This window comes from Talpa occidentalis, unplaced genomic scaffold, assembly GCF_014898055.3.
Source record: "Talpa occidentalis isolate TD23 unplaced genomic scaffold, MPIMG_talOcc4v2.1 talOcc4.11, whole genome shotgun sequence".
NCBI lineage: Eukaryota > Metazoa > Chordata > Mammalia > Eulipotyphla > Talpidae > Talpa > Talpa occidentalis.
The window spans coordinates 94,319,911-94,347,401 of NW_023601104.1; the positions used below are offsets into that span (position 1 = coordinate 94,319,911).

The following is a 27,491-nucleotide window of genomic DNA, read 5'->3' on the forward strand; positions in this document are numbered from 1 at the left end:
CCAGGAACCTCGGTGGTCCTTCCCCATTTGTTGACTTTAAGAATGTCTTCCATTCAAAATTCTGCCCCTTCTGTTTTTCTGCACTCAAGTGGTATTTGTCTGTTAGTTTTACATCCAATTAAGCTTGAAACAGACCCAACCAATACTTCATAGCACTTTTCAGGCTCCGTTTTAGCTTAAAAACGAACCACATTTGAAAACAATTAAGTGCCCTTCTAGTAACAGACAATTAACAGGGTAAATTAAGGAAATTGTGAAGGAAACTATCATCTCTCAGGCTAATTTTACCAAGATCCAAAATAATTTCCATAATGAGCCTACAGTTCCATAAAGGTCCACGGTGAGATACGACCCACTGCCTTAAGATTAATGTGTTAATGATCCAAAGAGTATAAATAAAGTCCTAATAGTCTATTCAATATATAATAAAAACATGGCCTACAGTAGCCCCACCTAATAGTGTTTAAGTGGCCTTTACTGAACAAACTTACATCACAAAATAGTCAATAGCCTCTTGAATTTAGAAACCAAAGATCATAGTTCCTCAATCTCAATTATGAAGACGGAAATGAAAGTGCAAACTCGTAAAAGCTCTCTAAAACTCCATCCACAGTTTAATGACCACTTTCCCCCTAGCATTACTTACTTTATGAGGGCAAGCTATTGTTCTTGGAGCATCATCTTCTTTAATTTTTCTTGGCTTCATTCTTACCAAAAAAACAAAAACAAAACAAAAAAAAAACAAAAAGAGAGAGAGAGAGAGAGATTTGTAGGAGTGGGTAGACTCAACTGGCGTTAATCATATAGTCCCTACAATGTTCTCCTTACAGGTACGGAGACTGAGGTTACAATATGCGTCCATGACGGGGCGGGGCTGAGACAATGGACGCTCGCGGGGCCCCTGACGCCAAGTGTCCTTCCCATTTCAGGCAGAGCCAAACTGGCCCCGGGCTCAGCGCTAGAGTCAGTACAGCTTAGGAACGCACTGTGATCTGTGATTCAAAGCATCTGCTCTTTCCTCAAAACTTCAAAAATACAAAAGGCCAAAAGCCCAGAAAAACACAGGGGAGCAAAGCAAGGTCTCCCAAAGTAGCTGCTGTGTGCAGAGGCACCTCATAAGAAGGGAGCCAAGGCTGGGGGGAGGGACTTAAAAATCTCATCTCTTGCAACTGCATGGAATGGGGGGCGGGGGAGTCCACACTGACAAATCATCTTCAAGAGAGCTCATGTTGTGCAGGATACATAGTAACAGTTCATCCAAACAGATTTATTTAGATACACACAAATAATTAAGTCTACAAAGAAACCAACTGCTGGGAGTCCCTGGGGACCGCTGGACAGGTGAGGATACCCCTACCCTTTCCTATGTTCAGTTGCCACCATGTCTCTTGTGGTGGTGGGAGGGAAAACAGTTTTTCAGAACACAGAGCATTTACTCTCACCGCCACCTTTCTGGCCCATTCAGGTCCTGGCCAGGAGGGCCGTCGGGGCGAGTCCTGTGTGGAATCACTAGCCAGAGAGCTTGCCAACTTGGTAACTTACCTACCTGCCATTTCCACTGAACCAACCTTTGGTCTTTTGTCAAAACTTTCTCTCCAAATACTCCCTACAGATCTGTGTGTGGTAGAGGGGTGAGAAATTAAGAGTTCCTAGAAAAAAAGATTTAAATCTCTGAAACAGATTTTCTTGCCACCTCACACTCCTACAAGAGGATTCATATTTAATAAATCACTAAACCAACAATTCCTTAACCATCAGAGCTTGGTCACCACCACTCTTTTTTATTACGAGCAATTCCTTGTGTCATTCAAAGTCAGCAGAGGCCCTAACAACATTTTCTGCCCCCCCCCTCCCCCCGCAAAGCCCCCAACACTGGATAAAGGATTCCATAGTGCTCTGGACTTTCCAGAACCTGAATTCAGGGGCTCATCCAGCCTGACTTTGCTAGGTGCCATAGAAGCATAGGTGAAACCACTTATCTGGTAACTATGGTTGATCTCCAGGGAGCTTGTTCGAGACTGTACAACAGTATCGTCTATGAACGTTATTTTCAGTCTGGAAACTTCCCCATACCCCACCCCTGTAGATAGTTGTTCTTTCTTGTAACTGGAGGATTACAGTTGGGGAGCATTTTCTAAGCACCTGCTGTGTCCACGGTTCTAAACTAATCTTTATCTTAAGTACCATTAAATCCTGCAGGTTGGGCGTCAGTTCCCAAAACCAGGTAGGGCAAAAACTGGGTGCTACTGCGCCACCTGGAGGCATTATCAGAGTCTGAAAATGAGCAGTGATTCACATGAAAGGTTCTCCTCCAATCAAGTATTAACAGGAGTAATAACTGGAACCACATTGCAACTTCCCAATTGAGAATGTCTCCTTCTGATGACTGCACTAAAATGCTCTGGGTCTTAATTGCAGAGACAGCTGGCTACAAGATGTTGCGTGTCCGGATTCCCAGACCAGTACTCACCTAAAAGATGGCGGATTTTAGGCTATGCAAATTCTATCTTAAGCCTGACTTAAAAAATATCTGAGTCATATACATCATATAAATGACCTTTTCCCTCTCCTACCCATCTTGGGGTTTGAAAGTGGGGTCAAGGTCAGTGAGACACCCCATGACAGCAGGACTAACGTGGCTGAGTTACTCAGGAGGAGAGCTCCCTCCCACCCCCCGTATACTTTCTTACTAGGAATTTATTTCTTTTTTAATTTTATCATCATGGAAAATTTCAAATATACACATTAGTAATGAGAACAGTCCCACGTACCAATTTATTTGCATCTTAATTTTTTAAATGCCATAATTGTGGTATTTTTTTTTTCCTTAAAATGTCACTTCCAAAAGATGTGCTGGTATTTAAAAATTCAATTTTAGAGTGAGAGTTTGAAATATATTTGGACAATCACCTGTGAACGCAAAGAGGAAGCGGGGGCGAAGCTGCAGTCACTCTTAAGCTCCCGGGCAAACCATCCGTCTTCACTAGAGTGGCAACAAGGCAACCCGTGGTTGATGCCTTTTACATTTTATTTGAATGCCAACTTTAAAAAGATAATTTCCCCTCAAAGTACACTTAGATTGAAAATGTCCTGTGAGTAAAGACTAAAATCTTCATGGCAATTGATTTATCACCTATAAAACCATGTACATTTGAAACCCTAAAAAATTTTAGGACTAACATCATATCCCCACTTAGAGCATCTTCAATGGCCACCCCTACGCAGTCAGAAGGGCCCGTGAGCTGAGCTTCTCGGCGTTGGGGATACTTTACAGAGATCTTTTGAACTGGAGACAACGATGACAACAGCAGAGGCACTAATGGATGGGGCGGAATGAGATGTGAGACTTGATGCTGACTTCTACCAGCTGCATGACCTTGAGCAAAACACTTCAACTTCTCAGCCTCAGTTTCTTATTCTGTAAGCAGGTGGAGACGCTACCTACGTTAGAGCTATGGGGACCAGAAGTGACGATGCGTGTCGGGCTCTTGGGAAATGACAGCTTCTTCTCACCACTGCGGTGTGTTACATGGGCCTAGCTAAAAACAAGTCCATTCCTTAAAACAACAACAACAACAACCCAATTGTACTTAACCCAGGAGGCTCGGGTACTCCAACCCGTCCTCTCCACCAGGAAGGCAGAGAGAGGCCGTCCCTTCAATGTACTGTGAATATACGGAGGAGCCAGGTATCCAGCAGAGGTTTCCTGTCCAATTAAAAATGGAGACTGGGTCCTAGGATGTGTCTGCGGTTCCAGACAAGCTCCTCCTGCACAGGGGAAAGAGTCACACCGCAGAGGTTGGACTCTAGGGCCAAAACCACATTTCCTGGCACAACTGACCGCAGGGACTGTGTAAACCAGAAGTTCTGACGTAGTTAAATATACAGAAGCAGGGAGGGAACATTTTCAAAGCGGTGCTTCTTGAATGAAAATAAGCCTCATCCCTGCATGACAAGCCGAGCTGACTACAGACTGGAACCACCAATTCTGACCTGTGCTGACGCAACATGAGCTCCTGAGCCACACTGCCACCGTGTGCCAGCACAACTCACCTCCAGTCCTTGTGCAAAGAATAATGTGGCTTTTAGACAGATCAAAGTCTGTTAATGAATTACGTCTCAAAAAAAAAACAAAAAAAAAACCCAAACATTTATACACATATTCCTGTGATAATATTAAAAAGGCTTAAGGTCCTTTCAGCTCCACCATCATATTTCATCTGCACATTAATCCTGTGAAAAAGTCTCAGGGTGGGTGGTGAACAACCAAATAGCCAACGTGTGACTGACCTAACCAACCACTCTTTATCCTGCTCTTTCTATGCCACAGGCTTTCAAAGGACTAGCTTCATGCAAAAACGCAGAAAGGTCGTCCATTTAATCAGGATACAGAATTCACCAGATCCCCACCCACTGACCACTTATTAAAGTGTGTGCTTCAGGGAAGTACAGAGTCACCCACACTCCCATCTCCCCACGCTTTGCCAATGAAGCGGCTGCTCCTTACACTCAGCCCCACACATGCAACTGATTCACTAAGCAATCTATGGCTGGGCAGTGGGAACCGGAAGCATTCTCTGGGCAGGTCCAGTCCAGTCCAGAATCTTGTCACCCGAGCAGGAGAGGGGAAAGCAGGTGCAGTGGCACCTTCACGCACCCGCTGAGTCAGAGGAGAGGGGCAAAGAGTGAGGCCAGCAGAACCAGTGCTGTGGATTTGAAGCAAAGATGACGGGATTTGCTTCCTCACTTTTGCCCTGTTTGAAACTTGGTGCCTGTCTTCCGCTTTCAGAGTTCCCAGCCAATAATCCTGGGACCTCTGGGAAATCTTAGTCGGCTATTTCAGGCATTCTCTCACGGTGAGACCCTAAACAAAGCAGGGCACTCCGGGCTCCAGTGTACCAACACTGCTGCTTTCCAATTACATTTACTTTATTGGGAGTGTTTTAAGAGATACTATGAAAAATGGGGTGAGGAGGAGCCTGACCCTCAGCCCACCTGGAAATGCCCAAACCCTCTTGGCTATGCCTTTACTTTGTGTTCACTGTCAAGATGGGCAAGACTTCATTCTGTTCGGAATACAAAAAGAAATCTTTAACAGGGTGATTATAAGGGAAAACAAACACACACTATTTATCTTCAGATAACCAGGTAAATACCGACCACTACAGACTAACTGTGTGCTACGATCACACTTCCTGCTCTACAAACAAATGCAATACAGTAGCTTCAGTATCAAGGAGAGGATTTTGCTATTGTCAGGTCAAGTGAGTTCCCTTTAAATATTGCCAAAGTTATGCCCCATTTTTAGGCTTTGGCTTTTTTTTTTTTTAAGCTGTGGCGCCCCTTTTTCACAGGGTCTGATTATCTTTTCATTTTTAGAATACACTTTCTCACACCACCAAGATCTCTTACTCATTCTATCTACCACTGAATGAAGTCAACGTTTCCTGAAGAAATTCCTACAATCCAGCGACTTCCTACTCTGAACTGAGAATGTCTTCCAGCCTGTTGCACAGCTGTCTTCTTGGTCTTCTTTACACTGTATTCTCAAGGGAAGTCTTCCCTTTGATGTACATCCTTGTTTTACTGGATCATATCTTCAAGTAACCTCAGAAAGGTGCAGGCAATATAAAACAATTTTGTAGGTATCTACAGTTGTCATTATTTTGCTCTTATATCTGACTGATGGCTTTGCTGGGTCAAGAATTCTACATATTTTCTCTCAGAAATCTTAAGGCATTACTCCACAATCTTCCAACTAGTTACTGCTATGGGAGAAAAGCCTCCTTGCAGTTTAGCATTCTTTTGCAGGTGACTTATCTTTTCTCTCTGCTTTATCCTCAGTGTTTTGAAATTTCACAAATGGATGGCTACCTGGTGCTTGGGTCTCAGTCCCTCAGGCAATTCCCTGAGGAGCAGAGTCTGAGGCAGTGTGGATGGAGAATGGAAGGACCATGGGAACAAGCAGAAGCTTCTGCCCCAACAGTGACACGTCTCCCAAGAATGGGACTCAAACAGCCTGGGTTTTCTTTCTTTCTTTCTTTTTAAGACTTTTATGCAGGGCGCAGCGGCTGAGCACCAGTTCAATCCCCGGCCGCCGGCGAGGGTCCCACATGGCATGACAGACCTCTCCTGCCGCCCGCTGCTCCCCTCAGCAGTGTATTTCATCAGTCTGCTTGTTCTGTTCCCCGCTCTGGCTCCAGTGAATTCTCTCACCCTTCCCATGCTTCTGACTGTACCTACCCAGTGCTTGTATAAATAAAAAAATAAATCTTTAAAAAGAAAAAAAATTTTATGCAAACAAGACCTGGGGTGTAGGCCAGAGGTGGGGGAGGGGGGAAGTGAGAGGATTCACCAGAGACAGGGTGGAGAGATCAGGCAGATCTACTGAAATACACTGCTGAGGGGAGCAGTGGGGAGACAGGAGAGTTCTGCTGCACCATGTGGGTCAGCTCCCTGGTTGGGGATGGAACTCGTGCTGCAGATAGCTTCACAGTGGTGAGACTTAGCACCTTGCACCACCAGGGAAGCCCACACCCTGGATCTTCTGTTTGTCCCAAAGAACTTGGGACAAACTTTCAGATCACCCAATCCTGTAGCCAGGGTGAACAAGGGCGATGGCCTTTTCTGGTCCCCCTCCTCCCACCCAAATGACCTTGCTGTCCCAGTGGGCCATCCAGACACCAGGGCTTTCCCTAGCTTTACGCTACAATCTCTTCTCTCCAAAAGCACCCCTCCCTGGATGGCCTACCACACTGCACTTGCCGGCATGGCAAGTCTCGCATGGGTGCTTCACTAGCATCTAGAACCAAGCATGGCCTCCCTGAATCCCAAACCACTGCCATCTCCCAATCTCCTCTCACCTTAGAGGCTAAGTTTTAATGTCCATTTGGACTCCTTGTTATTACACCCCTGCCCAGTCTCTCTCCTCGTCACCTGTCACATGCGCTAACTAGCAGTCTTGACCACCACGATTCTGCTCAGGCCTGCAGCAGTTCTTGCTCAACTGTCCTCTCCTGCTGTCCGGCTGCCCCTGCACCCCTCTAGCCTGGATCCAGCTGAAAACTAATTCTTCCAAATTCAATCTCTGATCACACAGCCTCCCCCCGCCCCCCAGCTCAACACAATGGTTATAGCAAGTAAAGGCCATGTATCTTGGTGTAGCCATCCATCACTCCCTGTAAGCACCTGTTTCCAGGCAAAGCAAATCCTTCTTTTGTGCCATAACATGCTGGATGCCATGTATGGGCTGCCCTGCTGTGCCCACACCACTGCTGCCACAGAGCCAGCCATCAAAACCCTACGATTTTCAACACCTAACCCAACATCCCCCCCGCCCCGACCTTTCCTGCCTCTTTAGTTCCCTGTCTCTAATCTGCCCACGCCTTCACTGACTTCTGAGTATATAAGGAAAAGGTGGTAAACTAGGGACACACAACAATATGAAACATGGGCTTGATGCTGTCCCAACTCTAATCTCCCTGCAGACCCCATTTTTATGCGTGTTGGGGGAGGGTGGGCTGTTAACATGTAATCCACAGTGCTGTATTTAAAACATGAATGGCACTAGTGGTTGGACACAGCATCACTTTACTTTTTTTTCAGCCCTGATACAACAAATGCACGAATGGGTGTATCCCACGGTGTCATGGGGGAGAGGGAGAAAGGGGCAAGAAGCCCTTCTTTAAAATGCACGGGATTCTTACAGGCATTTGACATGTGGGGAAACTGAGGTTCCAAATGGCACGTGGCCTGTCTTGTTTCATAGCAGGGCTGGGAAGAGAAGCCAGTCCCTCCGAGGTCTCTGGCACTCTCCTACCACGTTCTGCTCTTGTGGGAGAGAGAAGGCGCCCTGCTGAGTGCTGAGGCGGTGCAGGACTGCAGACATTTCTTTCTTCTGGCTCCCGCCCACGGTGCATCCCATGGGCTGTGCCAGGACCCAGCTGACCTCAGGGAGGGAGAAGGACACTTTCTGAGCCTGAGTTTACTAGTTCATTTCATTTTACTTGAAAGTTTTTACTTTTGTGGGTTTCCTTGAAAAAACTGCCAAACAGTAGAAGAAGATAAAGAGAGGCAGAGGCTTCTGCAGAAATGCAGTCCCACTCTGGGCAAAGCAAACCAAGCTCAGTGGTTCAGAGCTTGGACACTCCCAGGGGTCCCAGCCACCAAGTATGTTGTTTCTTCCTGTCACAGCAGCTTAAATTGACAAAACACACTGGCGCTTAATGGAGGACAGGTTGAAACGTGAACTGAGTGAGCCTTTCTGTGGTCAGTTGTGGCACACGGGTGGGGACCCGGGCCCCCTGCTTAGCCCAGGACAATACACCCCCTTTCAGTGCAGACAAAGGAGAGGCTGTGTGAAGCTATCCATTTCCAACAATTTATGTGCAATTCTATTTATTCACAAGCAGTGTCAACTATGGAATTAAAGTGTATTTGTTTTATCTTATTGTTTGCAAGGATCTAAAATAGTGCCATACACATTAATAGCATGGTTACTACTAAAAATAAAACCAACTGGTTTTGTTTTCAGAAGTTTCCCTAGAGCAAGAATACAAGCCACCATTGTCACTGCGGCCCTGAGAAACACAGCTGGCAACGCTCACTATACTTCCTAAAATTGAAACAATGGAAAGTTCTTAGAACTTACCTGGCAAATTCTGCCAGCTGTTTGGGATCTGAGAGGTCAATGCCAGGGATCCCTCCAGGCGGAAGCTTCTTTCCTGTCATATATTCTGAATAATCGGGCGGAGAGTTCTCGCCAATGATCTGTTCTTCAACCACTGTCTCGTGGTCGATATCTTTTTTTTCATCTGAAACACATTATAAGATCTTAACTGAGTAAAAATGTACAAGTGGGCAAATACCATGTCAAAACTATAAAAGGGCCATCACGAGGCAGCGCCCTAAAGAGAGTTATAGTTGCTACCTCAATTTCTTAACCCGGTCTTTCTCTTTAATCTCCTGAAATGTGCATGAAAGCCACCAAATCTTTAATGCCCGCTGCGCCACCAGGGGAGGCCCTGCAGCGCCGGTTTGTTCCCCAGCTGCCAGCGAGGGTCCCACAAAAAAAACAAACAAACAAAAAACAAAAACAAACAAACAAACAAAAAAAAAACCAAAACAAAATCTTTAATGCCCGATAAAATCGACCTTTATGTTGGGGTTCTTGGACACTGGAATAGTTTCACATTGGTGTCCCGTCACCCCTTTCTCAACTTCCACTCCCACTTCTCTTTAATCAACTTTCCCATTTCCTTGCTCTCTGTCCCCAACTCCAGTTCTAGTTTTGTCCATCGTGAACCCCTCCTTACTGACCATCAGGCTCTGTGCCAGGACTCAGGTGGGCAGTGACTAGGCGGGTCTTCCCAAGGCCTGGTCTAGGTGCTCCAGGTCAAGCATCTCCCCTATCTCTTCCCCCATACAGATCCATCGACCTCCCTCAGCTCCCCCCCCCCCCCCCCCCGCCCCATGCAAATTTCACAATGGTGCAATTCCTCCCTCACAGGGCTGGAAGCACCTGGAGGACAGGGATGCTCAGCAGTTTTGATCTCCACACATCCCCAGAACTTTGTCCAAAGTCTGCACACAGTTGGCCCTCAATAAATGAAGAATGCAGGCCGTCTCCACTGGCACATCCTATGGCCATCTCAAACCCAACAGGTGAAAAAAATGACTTCACTCTCCGATATCCCAGACACCAAGTCCCACCGGTCATCTCTAAAAGATCTTCCTTTGTTTCACTGCCACCGACTTACTCTTATTATCTCAAATCTAAAGGACTATCCTTTCTTCCCAGTTCTGTTCTCTGCCTTAGAGATGCAATAAAGGACAAGCTGACACAGAAAAGACACCAGATATACTCTCACCCTGGCACAAACCCCGCAACAGAGATAGAGTTACTGCAGCTGGGAGTGCTGGGCGCTGTGCTGCCTGGCCCCACGCAGACACAGCCAGCCTTACCTTCCAGTTCTCCAACTCGCGACCCGTTGTCAACCCACCGACCTGTTTTCCTCACAGCTGAATTCACAAGGGCCTGGCAAGTCTACTCAGCAAGAGTCCCCGCCTGGCTTTTCCTCATTACCTCTCCCTAAACCCAGCCTACCCTCCACGTGAGCTGAGCTCACATTTTCTGAGGGCTGTTGATACTCTGACACTGCTTACCTTTCCTTGGAACTTCTAGATTATTTCTTGATAGTAACACTGACGAACTCTAAATCATTCTGTTTTGAAATTTCATTGGCCTTGCCTCTGAAGTGAGTGAAGTGCCCAGAGGCCAAAAACTGTCTCGAAAGCCCCCACATATTTCAATGTTAACTGAAAATTTCAGCTCTCCATTAACGTGTTTCTCAAGGAACAGTAACCTAAGGACTTTCAGGCACGTAACCAGGCTCACTTGCATTACCTTTCTGCCAATGATAAAAGTTCCAGTCCCGTCAGCATGAAAAGCACAGACCGTAAGTTTCAAGCTACAAATGCCACCGCCCCCACCCCACTCCCCGGCTTCACTTAGCAACATGGGTCCTCACAAGCAATCCCAGCCACAGCTGCAATGTTATATACAGCAGCTGACATTACGGTGAATGCTTACGTGTTGGCATTGGTTTCACGGTTGTATTGTTTATTTTTTCTCTTTAAAAGCAGGCACTGCATATATCACCATAAGAAATGTCCCGGGCCTCCCCTGGTGGCACAGCGGTTGAGCGCTGGGCTGAGAAGCTGCCCGCAGCCTCTGCAGCGCCAGTTCGATCCCCAGCCGCTGGTGAGGGTCCCACATGGCATGACAGACCTCTCCTGCCGCCCGCTGCTCCCCTCAGCAGTGTATTTCGGTCCATCTGCCTGCTCTGTTCCCCGCTCTGGCTCTGGTGAATTCTCTCATCCTCCCGCGCTTCTGACTGTACCCAGCGCTTGTATGTATGTATGTATGTATGTATGTATGTATGCATAAATCAATCAATCAATCTTTAAAAAAAAAAAAAAGTCCCAATAAGCAACTGCGTTTTACAGAGATAGCTGAGATGTTAAGTCTTGCTCAAGGCTGACTAGTTAGGTCAGTGACAGATGTGAACTGTGTGCCTGACTGTTAAGCTCAGCTGCCTCTTGTGTGAAAGTAGAAAAAAACCCATCACATATCCATTCAGAGATGACTGAAGGGGCCGAAGAACAAACAGCTGTGTGAACAGATGTATGGATAAAAAGGACCCAAGTCACAAAGCTGGACTCCCCCCCAGAAGACAGGGGTCTTGCTTTTTTATTTTCTTGGAGCTGTAATAGTTCCTTCACCCTCTAATCTCTCCAACCAACTACTTACTATACCACCTTTCAAGAGGCAGACACAGCAGCCCCCTGCATTCTGCGGTCGATACCCAATCGACTGCAGTCTGAAAATACTGTGTACAATGAGCTGTTCTGAGACGACATTCCTACTCCATTAGTCTACTGCTATAACCCTTCTGTTTCATTAATAATTGTTGTTAATCACTTCTTGTGCCTAAACTTACAAATTTTCTCATAAATCTACATGTGGGAACACACACACACACACACACACACACACACACACACACAGAGTTCAGCATGATCCATGGTTTTAGACAGCCATTGGAGGTCTTGGACTGTGTCTTTCGTGGCCTAGTGTAACTCAACAGGCAAAGAATCTATTTTTCTTCAATGATGTCTCTTTGATTCATGAATGGCAGCAAGGTTGAGAACTCTAACTGGCAGAGCAAGGCACAGATGAGGGAGTGTCTCAAGTGTGCTGCAACAGAAACAAAGCTGAGCTCCAGCCATAAAGGACCCACGGGCCAAATCATTCCCTGTACTAGCACATGTATTACCTGGAGGGCGCTGATGCGTCTGGCGCTGTTTTAGGCACCAGGAATAACAGTCCGGGCTGATACAACAAAAAGACTGGGAGGTGTAACCCACAGAAATTGGTTTCTTAGTTCTGGAGACTTAGAAGTCCAATATCAAGGTGCCAGTCAATTCAGTTCCTGATGAAGCCCTGCTTGATCTGCAGACAGGTGCCTTCTTAGCACACTCTCACACAAAAGTAACTTCTCATCACATACCATAATCTTCCTCTGTCTCTTCTTCTAAGGGAACTAATCTCATTCATGCGGGTTCCATCCTCATAACCAATTTCCCAAAGATCCCACCTCCAAGTCCCATCATATTGGGAACTAGGACTTCAACATGTTTTGGGGGGTAACCCAAACATTAAGTCATATGAAGAAACATTGACAGAACCTCAGTTCTTAGTCCCAACATTCAAGCATCAAGAACCCGGAGGGCAGTCACTAAAATAGTATGTATGAAATTAGCTTGAAATAGAGGCCAACAAGGATTGACTACTTACACAGGAACCTGCAAGCACAAGCAGCGGCCCAGATCCAGGCTGTCAACCTTTCTTTCCCTCGGTTTTCATGGTTTCCTCTTTGTTCTTTTTAAAAACTTTGGTAAAACAGGGTCTCCCCTGGTGGCACAGCGGTTGCGCGCTGGGCTGCGAAGCTACCCGCAGCCTCTGCAGCGCCGGTTCGATCCCTGGCCACCAGCGAGGGTCCCACATGGCGCGCAGACCTCTCCTGCCTTGTCTGCTGCTCCCCTCAGCAGTGTACTTCATCAGTCTGCCTGCTCTGCTCCCCGCTCTGGCTCTGGTGAATTCTCTCATCCTCCCACACTTCTGACTGTACCCAGTGCTTGTATAAATAAATATTTAAAAAAAAAAAAAAAAACTTTGGTAAAAGACATTAACATAATACTTAAATTATTAACATAATTTTAACCATCTGTAAATGTGCAGTTTCAGTGGCATTGAGTATATCACAACATTGTGTTAAGTAGCAACAAGGATCTATGCCCAAAGCTTCATTGAATTCAACAACAGGCCTCCCCGGTGGCGCAGTGGGTTGAGCACAGTGCTGTGAAGCTGTCTGCAGCTTCTGCAACGTGGGTTTGATTCCCGGCCAGCCAGGGAGATTCCCACATGGCGGGGCAGACCTCTCCTGTCTCGCTTGCTGCTCCCCTCAGCAGTGTATTTAAGTCAATCTGCCTGTTCTGCTCCCCACTCTGCTCCCTGCTCTGCTCTGTGAATCCTCTCACCCTCCCACCCCTCTGACCTGTACCCCAGCTCTTGTATAAAAATAAATAAATCTTAAAAAAAAAAATAAATTCAACAACTCTACACTCATTAAACAATAACCACTCCTTCTCCCCAGCCCCAGTAACCTCTACTCTGCTATTTTATGAATTTGCCCACTCCAGGGACCTTTTGTAAGTGGAATCATATAGGGGCCTGGCTTATTTCAACAAGCATGTTTGCAAGGTCCATTCATGTTGCACCACATGTCAAAACTCCATTCCTTTTCACAACTGAATAGTATTCCCACAGGGACATACCACATAGTGTTCAAGTATTCATCATCTTAGACACAGGTTGTCTCTACCTTCTGACCACTGGGGATACTGCTATGAATCATAGCATGTGAGTGTGCCATCTATCTGTATGCATGTCTTCTTGGAATACAGCCATGCTATCTGTTTAATACTGTAGGTGCCCTATTTTCCTGCCACAATGGCAGCTGATTACTGGAGCTGCAACAAAAACTGTAGAACCTACAAATCTTACAGAATAACTTCACTGACCTCTATCTATAGACAATGGATTTTATCACTTAGACAATGTAGATTAAACCACAGGGCAAATTTTTCTTTTTTAATTTATTTATTTATGCATATACCCTCCTGCGCATCTGGCCTGTACCCTAGCTCTTGCATAAATTAAAAAAAATAAAAAAAAGAAATAAGGAATACTTTTTGACACGAGATATGAAACAACGAGATTTACTACCAAGAGACCACATTTGTCAGAGGGTCTTTTGTTGGAGGACACCCCGTGTAGTGAGCAGAAGGGCCTTGACCCGAGTTTCTAAGGCATGTGAAAACACATGCATTTTGGAGGAAAACCTTTGAGTGACAGGACTTGGTGTTGAGAGCCTGGAAAGTGACCTGCATGGAGTTAGGCTTTTACATTTTTACAATCTGAGAATAACAAAATGGAGAGACCCTGTGCAGTGAGCAGAAGGGCCTTGACCCGAGTCCCTAAGACATGTGTTTTCACATGTCTTAGGGACTCGGGTCAAGGCCCTTCTGCTCACTACGTGGGGTGTCCTCCAACAGTCTTTTAAAAAAAAATCATAGTTTTATTTTGGAGGAAAAAACAAGTCCAGGCAATAAATCAGATGGGTGAGGGGCGGCCTGGGGATGTCAAGTGTGCCATCTAAGTCTCTTGTCTGCATTTCCTGGAGGACAGTGGAGAACAATGGGGAAGAGACAATGTGCAGAAGATCCAGAGGCCTCCTTTGGTGTAACATCTAGTGGACAGACTTTCAGGAGGGGCTTGGATGTGGCAAGGATGGGGGCATAAAAAAGAAAGCCAGATTGAAGAGAAAGGGACGGAAACCGCTGGCATACACATTTAAAAAACTGCGCATTACCTACTGAAAAAATATAGGGGGTGCTCAGAACCAAAACCCAGGTAACTCCAAAGCCGAGAAGACTAAGGGAGATTTTGCAAAGGAGACTAGAAAGGAATATGCCCAAAGATTGAGAAAAATAGCTTTTTTAAGATTTATTTTTATTTATTTATGCCTATAAGAACTAGGGTGTAGGCCAGAAGTATGGTGGGGGGGGGGGGAGAAGATTCACCAGAGACAGACTGGGGAGCAGAACAGGCAGACAGGAGAGGCCTGCTGCACGCTGTCAGTCAGCTCCCTGGCCGGGAATTGAACTCACGCCGCAGTTAGCCCTGTGCCCCCAGGGAGGCCCAAAATACAGCTTTGTTTCTAGTCCTCAGGCCCCACCAAGTAGAAGCAGGAAGACAGTCTGTCCCCAGCACAACCCAGCTATGTGCATGGGCCACACACAATTTACAACGCATGAAACAGCTGATGAACAAGACAAAAATAAGCTTTTAATTATCACTTTTAAAAATCAAACTTTAAAAAAAAAAATCAAGCTTTACTATTTGCCATTTGTTTGTAAAATATACCTGCACTTCTAAACAATGTCAGTAATAAATAGCTTGCCTAAAAATAAATCTCTTGTGAGCATGCCTAAGTTCTGAAGACCTGCTGTGGCTACTGTACTCGCTTCATAATACATAAACTTCATATCAGCACACAGGGCAGTGAGCTGGAGGGCTCCTTTAAGATGGCACAGAGAATGAAGGAGGGTCATTGACTATTCTACAACAAAAAGTGAGGAAATAAACTATGTAGGGAAAAAAACCCCAAGTTTCAGAGAAGTGTGCTAGAGAAGGGACGAAAGATGCCAGCGAGTTCCTAGTGCCAGGAGACATCAAAGACATTTGTCTCACACGCACAGATTACTAGACACAACCCAAAGTGACAGATCAAATAACGTCAATGATTGCTATTGCTTGCCCATTTTACCTGACTTTTTGCAAAAGAAAACATTCAGTAGTTTTTGTCAGATAAAATTTATGATGCTCTGTAAGAAAAATTAGCACTTTATTACATTTACAGACCACACGAACACACAGGTTTCCCTTTTTTCAAAAAAAAAAAAAAAAAAAAAAGGAATTATTTCTTTTTCTTTTTTGCACAATGTAATTTTTTAGTCTTTTTTTTTTTTTAATTCTGGGGTTTCTTTTTTTCGGTACAATTTAATTTTATTAAAGATATTTTGCTGTTGGGCCTCCCTGGCAGCCTAGGTATTAAGTCTCAGCACTATCACCAAAACGCCCTGAGTTCGATCCCTGGCCAGGGAGCTACCCACATGGCGCAGCAGACCTCTCCTGTCTCCCTGCTGCTCCCCTCAGCAATGGATTTCAGTGGATCCACCTGTTCAGCTCCCCACTCTGTCTCTGGTGAGTCCTCTCACACACACGCCCCTCCCCACACCTCTGGCCTCCATCCCACTTCTTCTATACATGCATAAATAAATCTTTAAAAAATATATTTTGCTGTTATAATACATATTTGAAGTTTACTTTAAGAAGAATTTCACTGTCTGCCATGGCATTATTATACTCATCTCATGTCACAATTACTAGTGAAGTAAATTTGCTGCGTACAGGGGACAAGGCATGTTGACAGATCCACTCTGGATCCCAAATATGTCACCACAACAATGATACCTACAGACTGGCGACGATGATGCCTACAGGCTAGTGATGGGCCATGTGGCAAATAAATATGTAAGTAAAGCGTGTTCCCAAGGCAAAGTATCTACATCTGCCTTGCTTTAGGAACTAGTATGTTGCCCCAGAGGACAAGTAACTGAGCAAGGACTAAGTTACTTCTGTCTCCATTGTGTCAAGAACACTGGGTTAATCCAGACTACACATTTCAATGCAATGAGTTTCTACAACTCTAAGTGACAACTAGGCAAAGCGAACTCCCTGTTTGGAAAAAGCTGAGGCTAGAAGGCACTGATTCAAAGGGGTAAGGGGGGTGGCAGCCACCAGCACAGAGACCAGCCAAAGCTGTGGATTCTCAAGCTCAGTGCACTTTGGCTAAAAGGAGGCGAGCTCCAATGACCAGACAGACCAAAGCTGAATGGCCTAAGACAGAAGGTGTAGAAAAATACGACGTAGACAAATAAACGGCGAACTATTTCAGGAAGATAACCAAATCATGCACATTTTAAAAACATTCTCTATTTGTTGCATGGAATGATTCAAAGGGTTTAAAAAGTATGTAACTAAGTCCCAGTCCTAGCCCCTCCTCACTGAGTACTCACTCCCAGTCCAATTTGAGAGGCAAAGCAGATATAGACAAATCCCGCTGGAAGATGTGACTAAGGGAGTAAAGGGGTGCACTCCCAGGTCAAAGCAGGGGCAGGGAAGTGGAGTCTCACCTGCCCCACACTCCAACCGAACAGGTTCTCTGGCTGTGTCAGCCTGGTTAACACGGACCAGAACTCCCACCCCTGCGCTGCCGGCCCGTTCCAGTGCAGACCGAGACTGCTGCCCTACACAAGACCTGTCCATTCTGTCATGCCCATCTCCACTCTGAACCCCGCTTTTATTAAACAAGAGTCCTGTCTAGCTTATTATAACAAAGCTATGACAACACCTGAAATGCCAACTGTTGCATCCAGAAAATGGAGGGGTTGGAGCAAAAACACCTTCGGCCCTCCTTCACGCCAGGGTTCTAAAGACAGTTCTAAAGAGTGTTGAGAACATTTTTTTAAAAATACTTATTTTATTTATTTATGCATGCAAGAACTGGGGTACAGGCCAGAGGTGCAGGTGTGAGAGGATTCATGACACAGAGTGGGGAGAACAGGCGGATCCACTGAAATCCACTGGTGAAGGGAGCAGAAGCAAGACAGGAGGGGTCTGCTGCACCCTGTGGGTAGCTCCCTGGCCGGGGAATGAACTCGTACTGCAGAGGCTGGCAACAGCTTGACAGTGCTGAGACTTTAACCTCTGTGGCACTGGGGAGGTCCCAGAATGTTGAGAACTTTTTAAAGCTTCATTAAGTCTGTCAAGAACATAGGGAATGTTCTTCATGCATCTTCAAGCAGCTTATACTCTGCTGCTCTGGGACTCCTCACAGCTAGAAGACACCAAGCCTGTGTGTTCCCTCACCCGGAAGTCCCCTTCACACACACAGCAGCTTCTTCTAGAGTCCAATCTTCAGGAAAGCTTGATTTCCTTAGAAGTCTTTTCTCATCTTGGAAATCAGTTAAGCACAGTGTAATTCTTTAAAAAAAAAAAAAAAAAAACAACTCGGATGGCCAGGAAGCACACCAGGGCCAACCCAAATGCTTCCCTTAACCCATGATCCCGATTTTCTACACCCACTGGCTGGCACAGCTTGCTCCTACTGGTTATGGGTTGGCTAGATTTACTCTTCATACTTTCCACCTCAGGCCGTTAACTTTGCTTTGACCATTCCAGGTGACTTTTAGTAAAAATGACACTACCTACTCCCCACTGCCACCAGCCCAACTTTCACTGAAATGGAGATTCAGTGTTAAGCAACAGGCAAAGCAGCCAGCCGCTGCTCTCCCCTCCTCCCACAGTAAGAAAGGCTGCCATCACTTGAATACTGTTTCACGTCAGTGGCGATCACATTCCTCAAGCCAAAGCCTTGAAGATACCAACCCCATGTTTTTCGTTGAGGAAATGGAACCTCAGAAATCTAAGGGCTCTATCCCAAGAAGACCAGTTAACGGAAGAGCTAGGATTTGGATCTATAAAAGACCCTAAAGGCACTTTCTACCTCCCAACCTTAGCGCTCCTTTTCCCCGTCCGCAGTCAAGGGCAAGTATGGTACCTGGGCCTGGAAGTCCCACCCAGCTTCCTGTACTCACTCAGTTATCCCCCAGACACTGCAGAGGTGAGAACCACCCAAAACCTGCAAAGTCACAGTCTGGACTTTCACTCCAGAGGAAACTGACAAGCTGCCAGTTCAAAGGGAAAAAGCAGGACAATTTCAGACAATGCTACAAAGAATAAAACAGGTTTGTGAGATTTCAGTGGGGGGGGGGGCGGTGTGCTGATGTGGAGGAAAGAGAAAGGCTTCTGAGAGCTGAGATGGAAGAGGGGGCAGTCCGTGTGAACACCTGGGGGTCAGAATGCTGGCAGCAGAGGTAACAGTAAGGGCAAAAATGAAGTTCCAGGAAGTGAGGGAAGGCTGGGAAGGTACAAGCGTAAGTGGGGAGGAGGACGCCGGAAAGGAAAGCAGAGGCTGATCACGCACGGCCTTGCCGGTGAGAGGAGTTGGGGTTTTACTGACTATAAGGGGATGTCTGCAGGCTTCGTGCTGTGAGGAAGGGGTTTGAGAGGAAAACAGGCACAGACAAAACTTCATTTTTAAGCTCAACAGCATGAAGTATGTCACACTGCTGTGCTGGAGGGATCCTTAAGACAAGAAGAGAAGTCACCCCATGTATGTCTTAGACAATTCAGAAAGCTGTAGATCGTGTGACTGGAACCCCGGCTCGAAATCCAGACATATGTATTTAGTCCATGTTAAGAATCTATAAAAACTTACTTAATAAAGGGACCATGTATATTACTATAAATTATCGTTATTAACAAAACAAGAAGTGAACTAATTGTCAAGGGTACAGGTCAAGTAAAAATTTTTTAAATTGTCAACTTGGGAGTAGTGGTAACGACTAAGCACCTTTGGGTGTTAAGAGGCTAGAAAACGTAGAATAGGGGGTCAAGTTAAGAAAAGCAAAGACAAACACTGTGGGGTGTTTTCAAGGGTGTGACAAATACTGGAAGCTGTAATAGTGGTGCCTGTCAGTGGCACGACCCAGAGTCTGGAAAGACCAGCTTCTAGCTCAGCAAAGGCGGCCTCCTTCCTTACGCCCCCCCCCCCCACTTCTCTTATTTGATGACAGGAACAAATTACACATGAAAAAAAAAAAAAAAAGAGCCCACCACAAATAGCCACTTAAGAGTTTCAATGTTTAATTCCACCTGCGACCATTGTGGTTATTAAATATCTTCAGTAATATCTCATTTGTCTTAAAACTGCAAAGTTTTGGGGCCTCCCTGGTGGTGCAAGGGGTTAAGCACCACACTATAAAGCAATAGCAGCCTCTACAGCACGAGTTCGATGCCCAGCCAACCAGGGAGCAACCCACATGTCACAGCAGACCTCTCCTGTTTTGCCCCCTGCTCCCCTCAGTGGTGTATTTCAGTCAGCCTGTTCTGTTCCCCACTCTGTCTCTGATGAGTCCTCTGACCCCCCCCCCACATCTCTGGCCTGTACCCCAGCTCTTGTATGCATAAATAAATCTTTAAAAAAAAACCAACACTGCAAAGTTTTGTTTTAAAGAAACGGTATTGCTCAATATTGTCACTTGGATATTGAAAAAGGAGAATTTCTTTGCTCTTACAAGCTGAAAATCATTTTAGAAATCCCCCTACGCCAACAAGTCATTTCATAAAGATCCCAAAGTCAGAAGTTAAGGCATGCCAAGGCCAGACACTTTGGTCAGTGTCCTCTGAAGACGAAACTGATGCTGCTACTAATATAATTCCCAGAAAGCACTGGGCGTGCTGTTATTGAAAATTAATCACAAAGTTAAGCACAATGGGCCCTATTAACCAAGAAGCTCAGGTCGAGGGAATGGTTCCTCTCCTATGCTGTGATAAAAGTCCACCACGCACACCAAGGCATGAACTCAAACCAGGGAGTCCAATCATTTCCAAGACCTCCCACATCCTAATATTCTGCTAGTAGTGATGAAATGAATCTTCAGCACTGCTCATTCTAACAAATTATTTTGTTCATAATCTCCTATGGCTTCTGAATCGCCTAGTCTTACAACAAACTAACTTTACTAAGCAGACTTTGAAAACCAAGAAAATAAACAGTCAGCCTCCCTGGTGGCTTGGGAGCTAAATCTCATGGCTATCACTGCCTGAGTTGGACCCTCAGCCAGGTAGCTGACCCACATGGCGCAGCAGACCTCTCCTGTCTCGCCCGCTGCTCCCCTCAGCAGTAATTTCAGTAGATCTGCCTGTTCTACTCCCCACTCTGTCTGATGAATCCTCTCACCCCCGCTCCTCTGGCCTGCACCCCAGCTCTTCTACAAAATAAATAAATAAATAAATATTAAAAAAAGGAAAGAAAATGAACAGAAAGGCCTTTTGTATCTACCCACCTAGGAGTCTGACTTATTTATTAATTCATTTTCTTTCTTCCAAGTTTCTATACTTCCGCAGGTGTAGCAGCAGCCCTGGCCCTTTCCTGGCAGGGGTTTTCCTCTTCCCCCCCCGGGGGAGTGGGCTGTTACTGGTGAGAGCCGGGAGGAGACTGCTATGACCTGGAGGGGAGAAGAGGAGGCCTGAGCTGCCCTGAGAGTCAGGATGGGCCTGAGGCCGCCCAGTCACTCTGGAAGGCTTCGCTGGCAGGGATCCATGGGACTTTTTCTGGCATGTCTACTTGGTGATCAATAGCCAGCACAAGAGGAGGAGCTGGACACCTGCAGAGGACTGGCAGAAGGTCAGGACTAGTCATTCTTAACAAACCTGAACTTTCTGAATACATAAAATTGAGGGGAAACGTAACACGTTTGTTTCAGCTTTCTTTCACTTTACTGACTCTATGATCAATGGCTTTGTGATCTTAAGAGGTTCTGCTCAATCCAGCATAACACATCTGCCAACAGAAGACATCTGCAGCCTTTTAGGAAGGTCAAACTTTCAAACTATCTCAAACCTGAAGATTTCAAAAGCCTTCTAAATGTTTGGGGGGCTGCCCTGGTGGCACAAGGGGGTAAGTCTCAGCACTATGAAGCTATCAGCAACCTCTGCAGCACGAGTTGGATCCCCAGCCAGGGAGGTGACCCACACGGCGCAGCAGACCTCTCCCGTGTCCCTGCTGCTCCCCTCAGCAGTGTGTTTCAGTCCATCGCTGGTTCTGTTTCCCACTCTGTTTCTGGGGAATCCTCTTCCCCACCCCCTGGACACCTCTGGCCTGTAACCCAGTTCTTGTATGCATAAATAAATCTTTGAAAAAAAACAACTGGGCCTCCCCGGTGGCACAGCGGTTGAGCGCTGGGTTGCGAAGCTGCCCGTAGCCTCTGCAGCGCTGGTTCGAGCCCAGGCCACTAGGTGAGGGTCCCACATGGCGCGCAGACCTCTCCTGCCGCCTGCTGCTCCCCTCAGCAGTGTACTTCATCAGTCTGCCTGCTGTCTCTAGTGAATTCTCTCGCCCTCCCGTGCTTCTGACTGTACCCAGTGCTTGTATAAATAAATAAATGAATGAATAAATAAATAAATCTAAAAACAAAGAACAAACAAACAAAAAAAAAACCCACACAACTAAATGCTCAGCTTTTATCACCAGCCTTCCTGCTCAACACAGCGGTTTAATTCAGTGGTTTAGTTTATAATTTCTATAAAATAAGATTATTGTCCCTGCACAACAGTGATGAACATCTAGGAGAGAAATAAAAAATACTGTGATCTAACTCTCCTTAACATTGACGTTTTCGGGCCTCCCTGGTGGTGCAAGGGGTTAAGCATAGCACCGTGAAGCTGACCACAGCCTCTGCAGTGTGAGTTCAATCCTGGCCGTCCAGGGAGCTACCCACATGGTGCAGCAGACCTCTCCTTTCTCACCCGCTGCCCCCCTCAGCAGTGTATTTCAGTCAGTCTGCCTGTTCTTATTTGCCCCCCCCCCGCACCCTTGGATGGTACCCCAGTTCTTGTATGCATAAACAAATCTTTAAAAAAAATTGCAGTGTTCATTAGTAACACCCCAGAAAAAAATCTAAAATCAACATAAGCCTTAAAGCAATAAGTTGGTAATATTCATAACAGTTGAACTGTGACTATATTGAGACAAATTAGGCCCTAACTTCCTCAACTGTAAAGACAAGCAGGTCCTGCTCTATTATCTCTATAAGAAAATATTCAACCATAAAAAGTATATTCTACAAATGGGTGAGCCTTGAAAACATGTAAGCCAGACACAAAAGACCATATATTCCATAATTCCATTTAAATGAGGTGTCTAAAACAGGTGAATTGAGTGGCAGTAAGTGTATTTACTGGTGGTTGCCAGGGGTCGTGGGGAGTAGAAATAGAAAGTGACTGCTAACAAGTACAGGGTTTCTTTCTGGGGGTGACAACTGTTCTGCAATTAGGATAGCGGTATAATAGTGGCAGAATCTGACAAGAGTAGAAACCAGTGAACTGTGCACAGGTGAAATATTAATGTTACTTTTAAAAAAGCTGATCTCTTAGGACCCTTTCTGGTCTGTAACTGCTACTACAGACAACCAGATTCCTTCCTGCTGCTCCACCGCAAAGGCACCAATCACACTCAATGCTCTTACTCTAGGAAACAGACTTTCTGCAAGCAAAATCTAAATATTTGTTCTCCTCAAACATGCTAGCTTCCACTAGGCACTGTTTTTAAACCAACAGGTACTAACATAACAAGTAACTCTGTGTACAATTATGTTAAGGACTTGAGGTAACTAATCCTGGACTAAGAGAAAACTCCTCGCAGCTCATTCCAATCCACAGCTCTGCTTCAGCGAAACTACAGTGGGGGCAACACTCTTGTGCCTAGGATCAAAGGAGAGGAGTGTGTGAAAGCAGAGAACACACTCCCCACGACACACCGGACAAGTGCACACACACTGCTCAACCATTAACCTGCTTTGATTTCACCTGTTATCAACTATCCCCTTACTTCAGTACTGAAGACCACACTCAGAATTTGAACTTGGTGCACACAGTTAATCACAACTTATTTGGCTTTTCTTTGGTAATGATTCCAAACCACCAGGACAAGAAAGGGGGATAATTTACCACAAAACCAAGTCTGAAAAAAGAAGCCTCTTTCTTCAAATTGCCATTAAATATTTATAATCACTTGCATGCACTGAGTACTCAAACAGGTCAGCAGACAATTAACTCTTTCAAGAAACGGACTTTAAAATAACCCCAAACTGTGTGACCAGCCGACTGCACAGGGGAAGTAATGACTTTTAAATGCTGACTTAATTAATTGTAAATTAACTTCCATTAGTCAGGCTTTGCTCCCTGACTGGCTGGCTTGGTACATGTCACCTCATCCAGTAAAGCTATATACACTACCTAGTTTTCTGGGTATGGACAAGCGGGTTTAGCAATTTGGTAACATCAGATGCAGAATACTTAAAATATGGGATTTTGTGATCGCTACAAAGCCCGCCTAACTACAACGTAACAAAAAGTGTAGTTTTTTATGTAGCTAATGGAGTGTTACCCCAAATCTTCACCTTCACCTAGATGTCTAACCTCAGCAGCACTGTCCTAAACTCAGCAAACTCCCAATGACCAAAGCCCCCTCCGTATTTCACTCATCTTGACGGGAAGCTCGACCGGCGCGCCCACCTTCCGAGCCGCGGCGGGCCGGGCCCGCTCTCCTCGCCGTCCCCGAGCGCGGGCGCAGCCCCGTCTCCCTCAGACACACGGAGCCGCCGCTCGACTCCGGCGACCGAGCTCCGCAGGGCGCTCCCGGGCCAGGACGACCGGCGCGCCCGTCAGCGCTCGCGGGGAGATGCTGGCAGCGACTCCCCGCTCCCTCGCTGGGCCCTGAGTCACGGATCCGGGCAGCAGCGCTGGTTCTCGCAGCTCGGCCCTCGGGTGAGACACCCCCCAGCTCCGCGACCCAGACCTCCCGCCTGCCCTTCGGCGCCTCCAAGCACTAACCGTCCTCCAAGACCCCCAGGCGGGCCCCGCTCGGCGGCTCCATTTATTCTGAAATTGACGAACAGAGGAAACCGCGGGGAGGGCCCCAGCACCCCGGCGCCGGGCGCCGCCAGCGCGGGCTCGCGGGGCTGCGTCTCCTCCCGCCCCGCGGCCGGGGCCAGGGGGCGCGCGGACCGGCCTCCCCGGCCCCGCGCGGCGGTCACGGCCGGCGGCGCTCCCGGCATCTCCCGCGGGGGCGGCCTCGGCCCGCAGGGCGCCGGCGGGGGCTCGAAACGGAAGCGTCGGTTTTGTTCGGTGGCCGCGGGCCAGGCCCGGCGGCGGGAGAACTTCCGAGGCGCCAGGGCCGGGGGCGCCGCGGCCGCGCGCAGGACCCGGGACCCGGGGCCCAGAGCCCGGGCTCGCGCCCGCCCCTCGGAGGCGGCCCCGGGCGCCGCGGCGGGCCGGGGAGGGCCGGGGAGGGCCGGGGGCGGGGCGGGGCGGGCGCCGCGGCGCCCCCAGCGGCCGGCGGGGGAAAGGCGGCGGCGGCGGGCGCGGGGAGGTCGGCGCGGCCCCGCCAACGCCCCCCCGCGCCCCGCGCCCGGCCGGCCGCAGGGGGCCCGCGCACAACGGGCCGGCGGCGCGTCCGTTGGCCCGAGCGCGCCCCGCCCCGCCGCGCCGCGCCGCGCGCCCCGCCCGGGGAAACTACGCCATTGCGGCCTAGCGGGCGGCGCCGCGCCCTGCGCCGCCATCTTCGCCCGCCGCGCCCGCCGCCGCCCGCCGCCCCCGCCGCCGCCGCCATCTTTTGGGGCCGCCATACTTGCCCCGCGAAGAAGATGGCGGCGCCCATCGCACACATAAAACATGGCTTCCCTTCAAAACAAAAACATCCCGGGGGCCGGCGCGCGCCGCCGCTCACCTGAGGACCACATGGTGACCGAGAACTCGCCCTCCAGGGTCTTGATCTGCACCTGCTTCTGCTCCCACTTCTTGTTGCCCGCGTCCGCGCCGCCGCCCGCCGCCCCGGCGCCGCCGCCGAGGTAGCCCTTCTTGCCGCTCTTCTTGCCGCCGCCCTTCTTGACGCGGCCGCCGCCCGACGACGACGAGCCGCCGCCGCCGCTCTTGCCGGCCGCCGCCACGGTGACCAGCGTCTGCTCGATGTAGTCGTCGTCGCCGCCGGCCGGCGCGGGCACCGGGATCAGGATCTGGTCCTCGAAGCCGTCCTCGGCGCGCAGCCCGTCCGAGTCGTCGCCGCCCACCACCTCCTCGCGCGTCTGCACCAGGATCACCTCCTGGTGGTGGTGCACCTGGGTCGGGTCGTCGGTGACGAGCGGCTGCAGCGCGATCATGGGCGGGTGGTGGTGGTGGTGGTGGTGCCCGGCGTGCCCGTGGCCGCCCCCGCCGCCGTGGTCGCCGCCGCCGCCGTCCTCGTCGTCGTCGTCGTCGTCCTCCTCCTCGCCCACCACCGTGGTCTCGATGGTCTCCACCGGGATGGTCTCCACCTCGATCTCGTGCAGCTCCACGATCTCGGCCGGCATCTCCGAGCCGTCCGTGGCGATGTAGAGGGTGTCGCCCGAGGCCATGGCTGGGGGCTCGGCCGCGGCGGCCGCGGCGGCCTCGGCTCCGGGGCGGCGCGCGGGCGGGCGAGGCGGCGGCCGGCCGTGGGGAGCCGCGAGGAGGAAGGCGGCGGGCGGGCGGGCGGGCGGGCGGCGGGCGGGGGAGAGGGCGGGCGGCTGGGGGAAGGGGCGGGCGCGGCGGCGGCGGCGGCGGGCTTCCCCGCCTCCTCGCCTCGGTGCGCCCCGCGCTCGCTCGGCCGCTGCTCGCCCCGGCGCCGCGCCGGCCTCGCCGCCCGCTGTGGCCGCGCCTCCTCCCGCCCTCCGGGCCGGCGCTCCGCGTCCCCCTTCCTCCTGCGCCTCCGCCTCCTTCCACACAAATACCAACTCCTCAGCCCGAGCCCAGATCTCGCCGCCGCCGCCGCCGCCACACTCCGCTCGGGCCGGGCCTCGCGAGACTTCCGCGCGGGCGGCGCCCCGCCCCGCCCGCGCCCACTCGCCGGCCGGGCCGCTCGCCCCGCCTCCCCGGCCAATCGGCCGGCCCGCTCGCCGGCCGGGCCCCGCCCCCCGCCCGGGCGCCGCCGGGGTTGGCCGGGCGGGACGGCCCCCCGCGCGCGCGGCCTGGCCGGCGGCGCGTGACGTCAGCGCGCCGCCGTCGCCGCCGCGGCCGCCGCGACTCGTGCGGCTCCCGCCCTCCGCGGGCCGCCGCCGACCCCGCCGCCGGCTGCCGCCGCTGCCTCGGGAGCCGGCGGGCGGCGCGAGCCGTCCCCGGGGCCGCGGGGGGCGCGCGGGGCGGCCGGCCCGCACCCCAATAAAATCTGCTCTGACGAGAAGCGCCTGTGCCTCCTTTGTCGCGTCGGGCGGGCGTCGGCGGCGGGTGAGTGTGCAGGCCCCGGCCCGGGCGGCCGCGGGCGGCGGCGGAGGGTGCCCGCGGGGCGCCGGGGGCGCCGGGGCGCGCGCTCCGCCCGGGCCGAGCGCGGGGGCGCGCGGGGCGGCCGGCCGGGCGGAGCGCCGCGCGGAGCCCCGGGGCCGCCGTTGGCAGGACGTCCGTTACCCGTTGGCCCGGCGCCCCGTCGAGCGTGGAACCGCCCGGCCCGGCGGCCCTCGCCGGCCCGCCCCGCTCCCGGGCGCCCCGGCCCCCGGCCCCGCCTCCACCCGCCTGTCTCCCCGCGGGCGCCCCGCCGGAGCGTGTGGCTCGCGGGGGACGGGGGCGCCGTTCCCGGCTGCCTGCGCCGGGCGGCCGGCGTGGCCCGGGCCCGGCCTGCCCGCGGCGCTCCCTAGGCTGCCGCGGGGGGCTCTCGCCCGGCCCCCCTTGTGTTCCACCCGACTGTTGGCTTAAAGCAATAGGAGGAAACACGCCCCGGTTTTTTAAGAAAATCATTAAAAGCTGAAAACTTGAGAAAAGCCGTGTCTTGTGCCGCTGGGTCGATTTACTGCCCTTGGGATCCGGGCTGGGTGTACCCCGCCTTGTCGCTCGCCCCCCACGCCCGGCTGGTGCTGAGCCGCGTGCAGCCCCGGCCTGGCCAGCGGGCGTCCGACATCGGAGCGAAGGGTCTGCGTTCCGATCCAAAATTATCATCCAAGGCCCTCCTTATTTCCGAATGTCATTGGACTTGACTTTTGAGACTATTCGTGTAAGGAGTAAAAACTGAGATCAATTTCTCTGCAAGTCTGAGTTTTAAAGACCTGAGTAATTCCCCTCGGAGTCCTGCACCCACACAGCTTGGCGGAGTCGACTCTGTTAAAATAAGTCGTTT

The 27,491-nt window shown here is 49.8% G+C and overlaps 1 protein-coding gene across 1 annotated transcript in view; it reads right to left on the bottom strand.

Moving 5' to 3' along the window:
• The window catches only part of YY1 (YY1 transcription factor), a 28,926-nt gene extending 2,920 nt beyond the window's left edge, over window positions 1–26,006 (bottom strand). The window contains exons 1-3 of the mRNA XM_037503910.2: window positions 25,101–26,006; window positions 8,651–8,813; window positions 647–707 (exon numbers count right to left, since the gene is read on the bottom strand). Coding sequence (XP_037359807.1) covers window positions 647–707; window positions 8,651–8,813; window positions 25,101–25,764 — 888 coding nt within the window. The 5' untranslated portion in view covers window positions 25,765–26,006. The remainder of the gene's footprint in view (window positions 1–646; window positions 708–8,650; window positions 8,814–25,100) is intronic.
• Window positions 26,007–27,491: the final 1,485 nt, after the last annotated feature.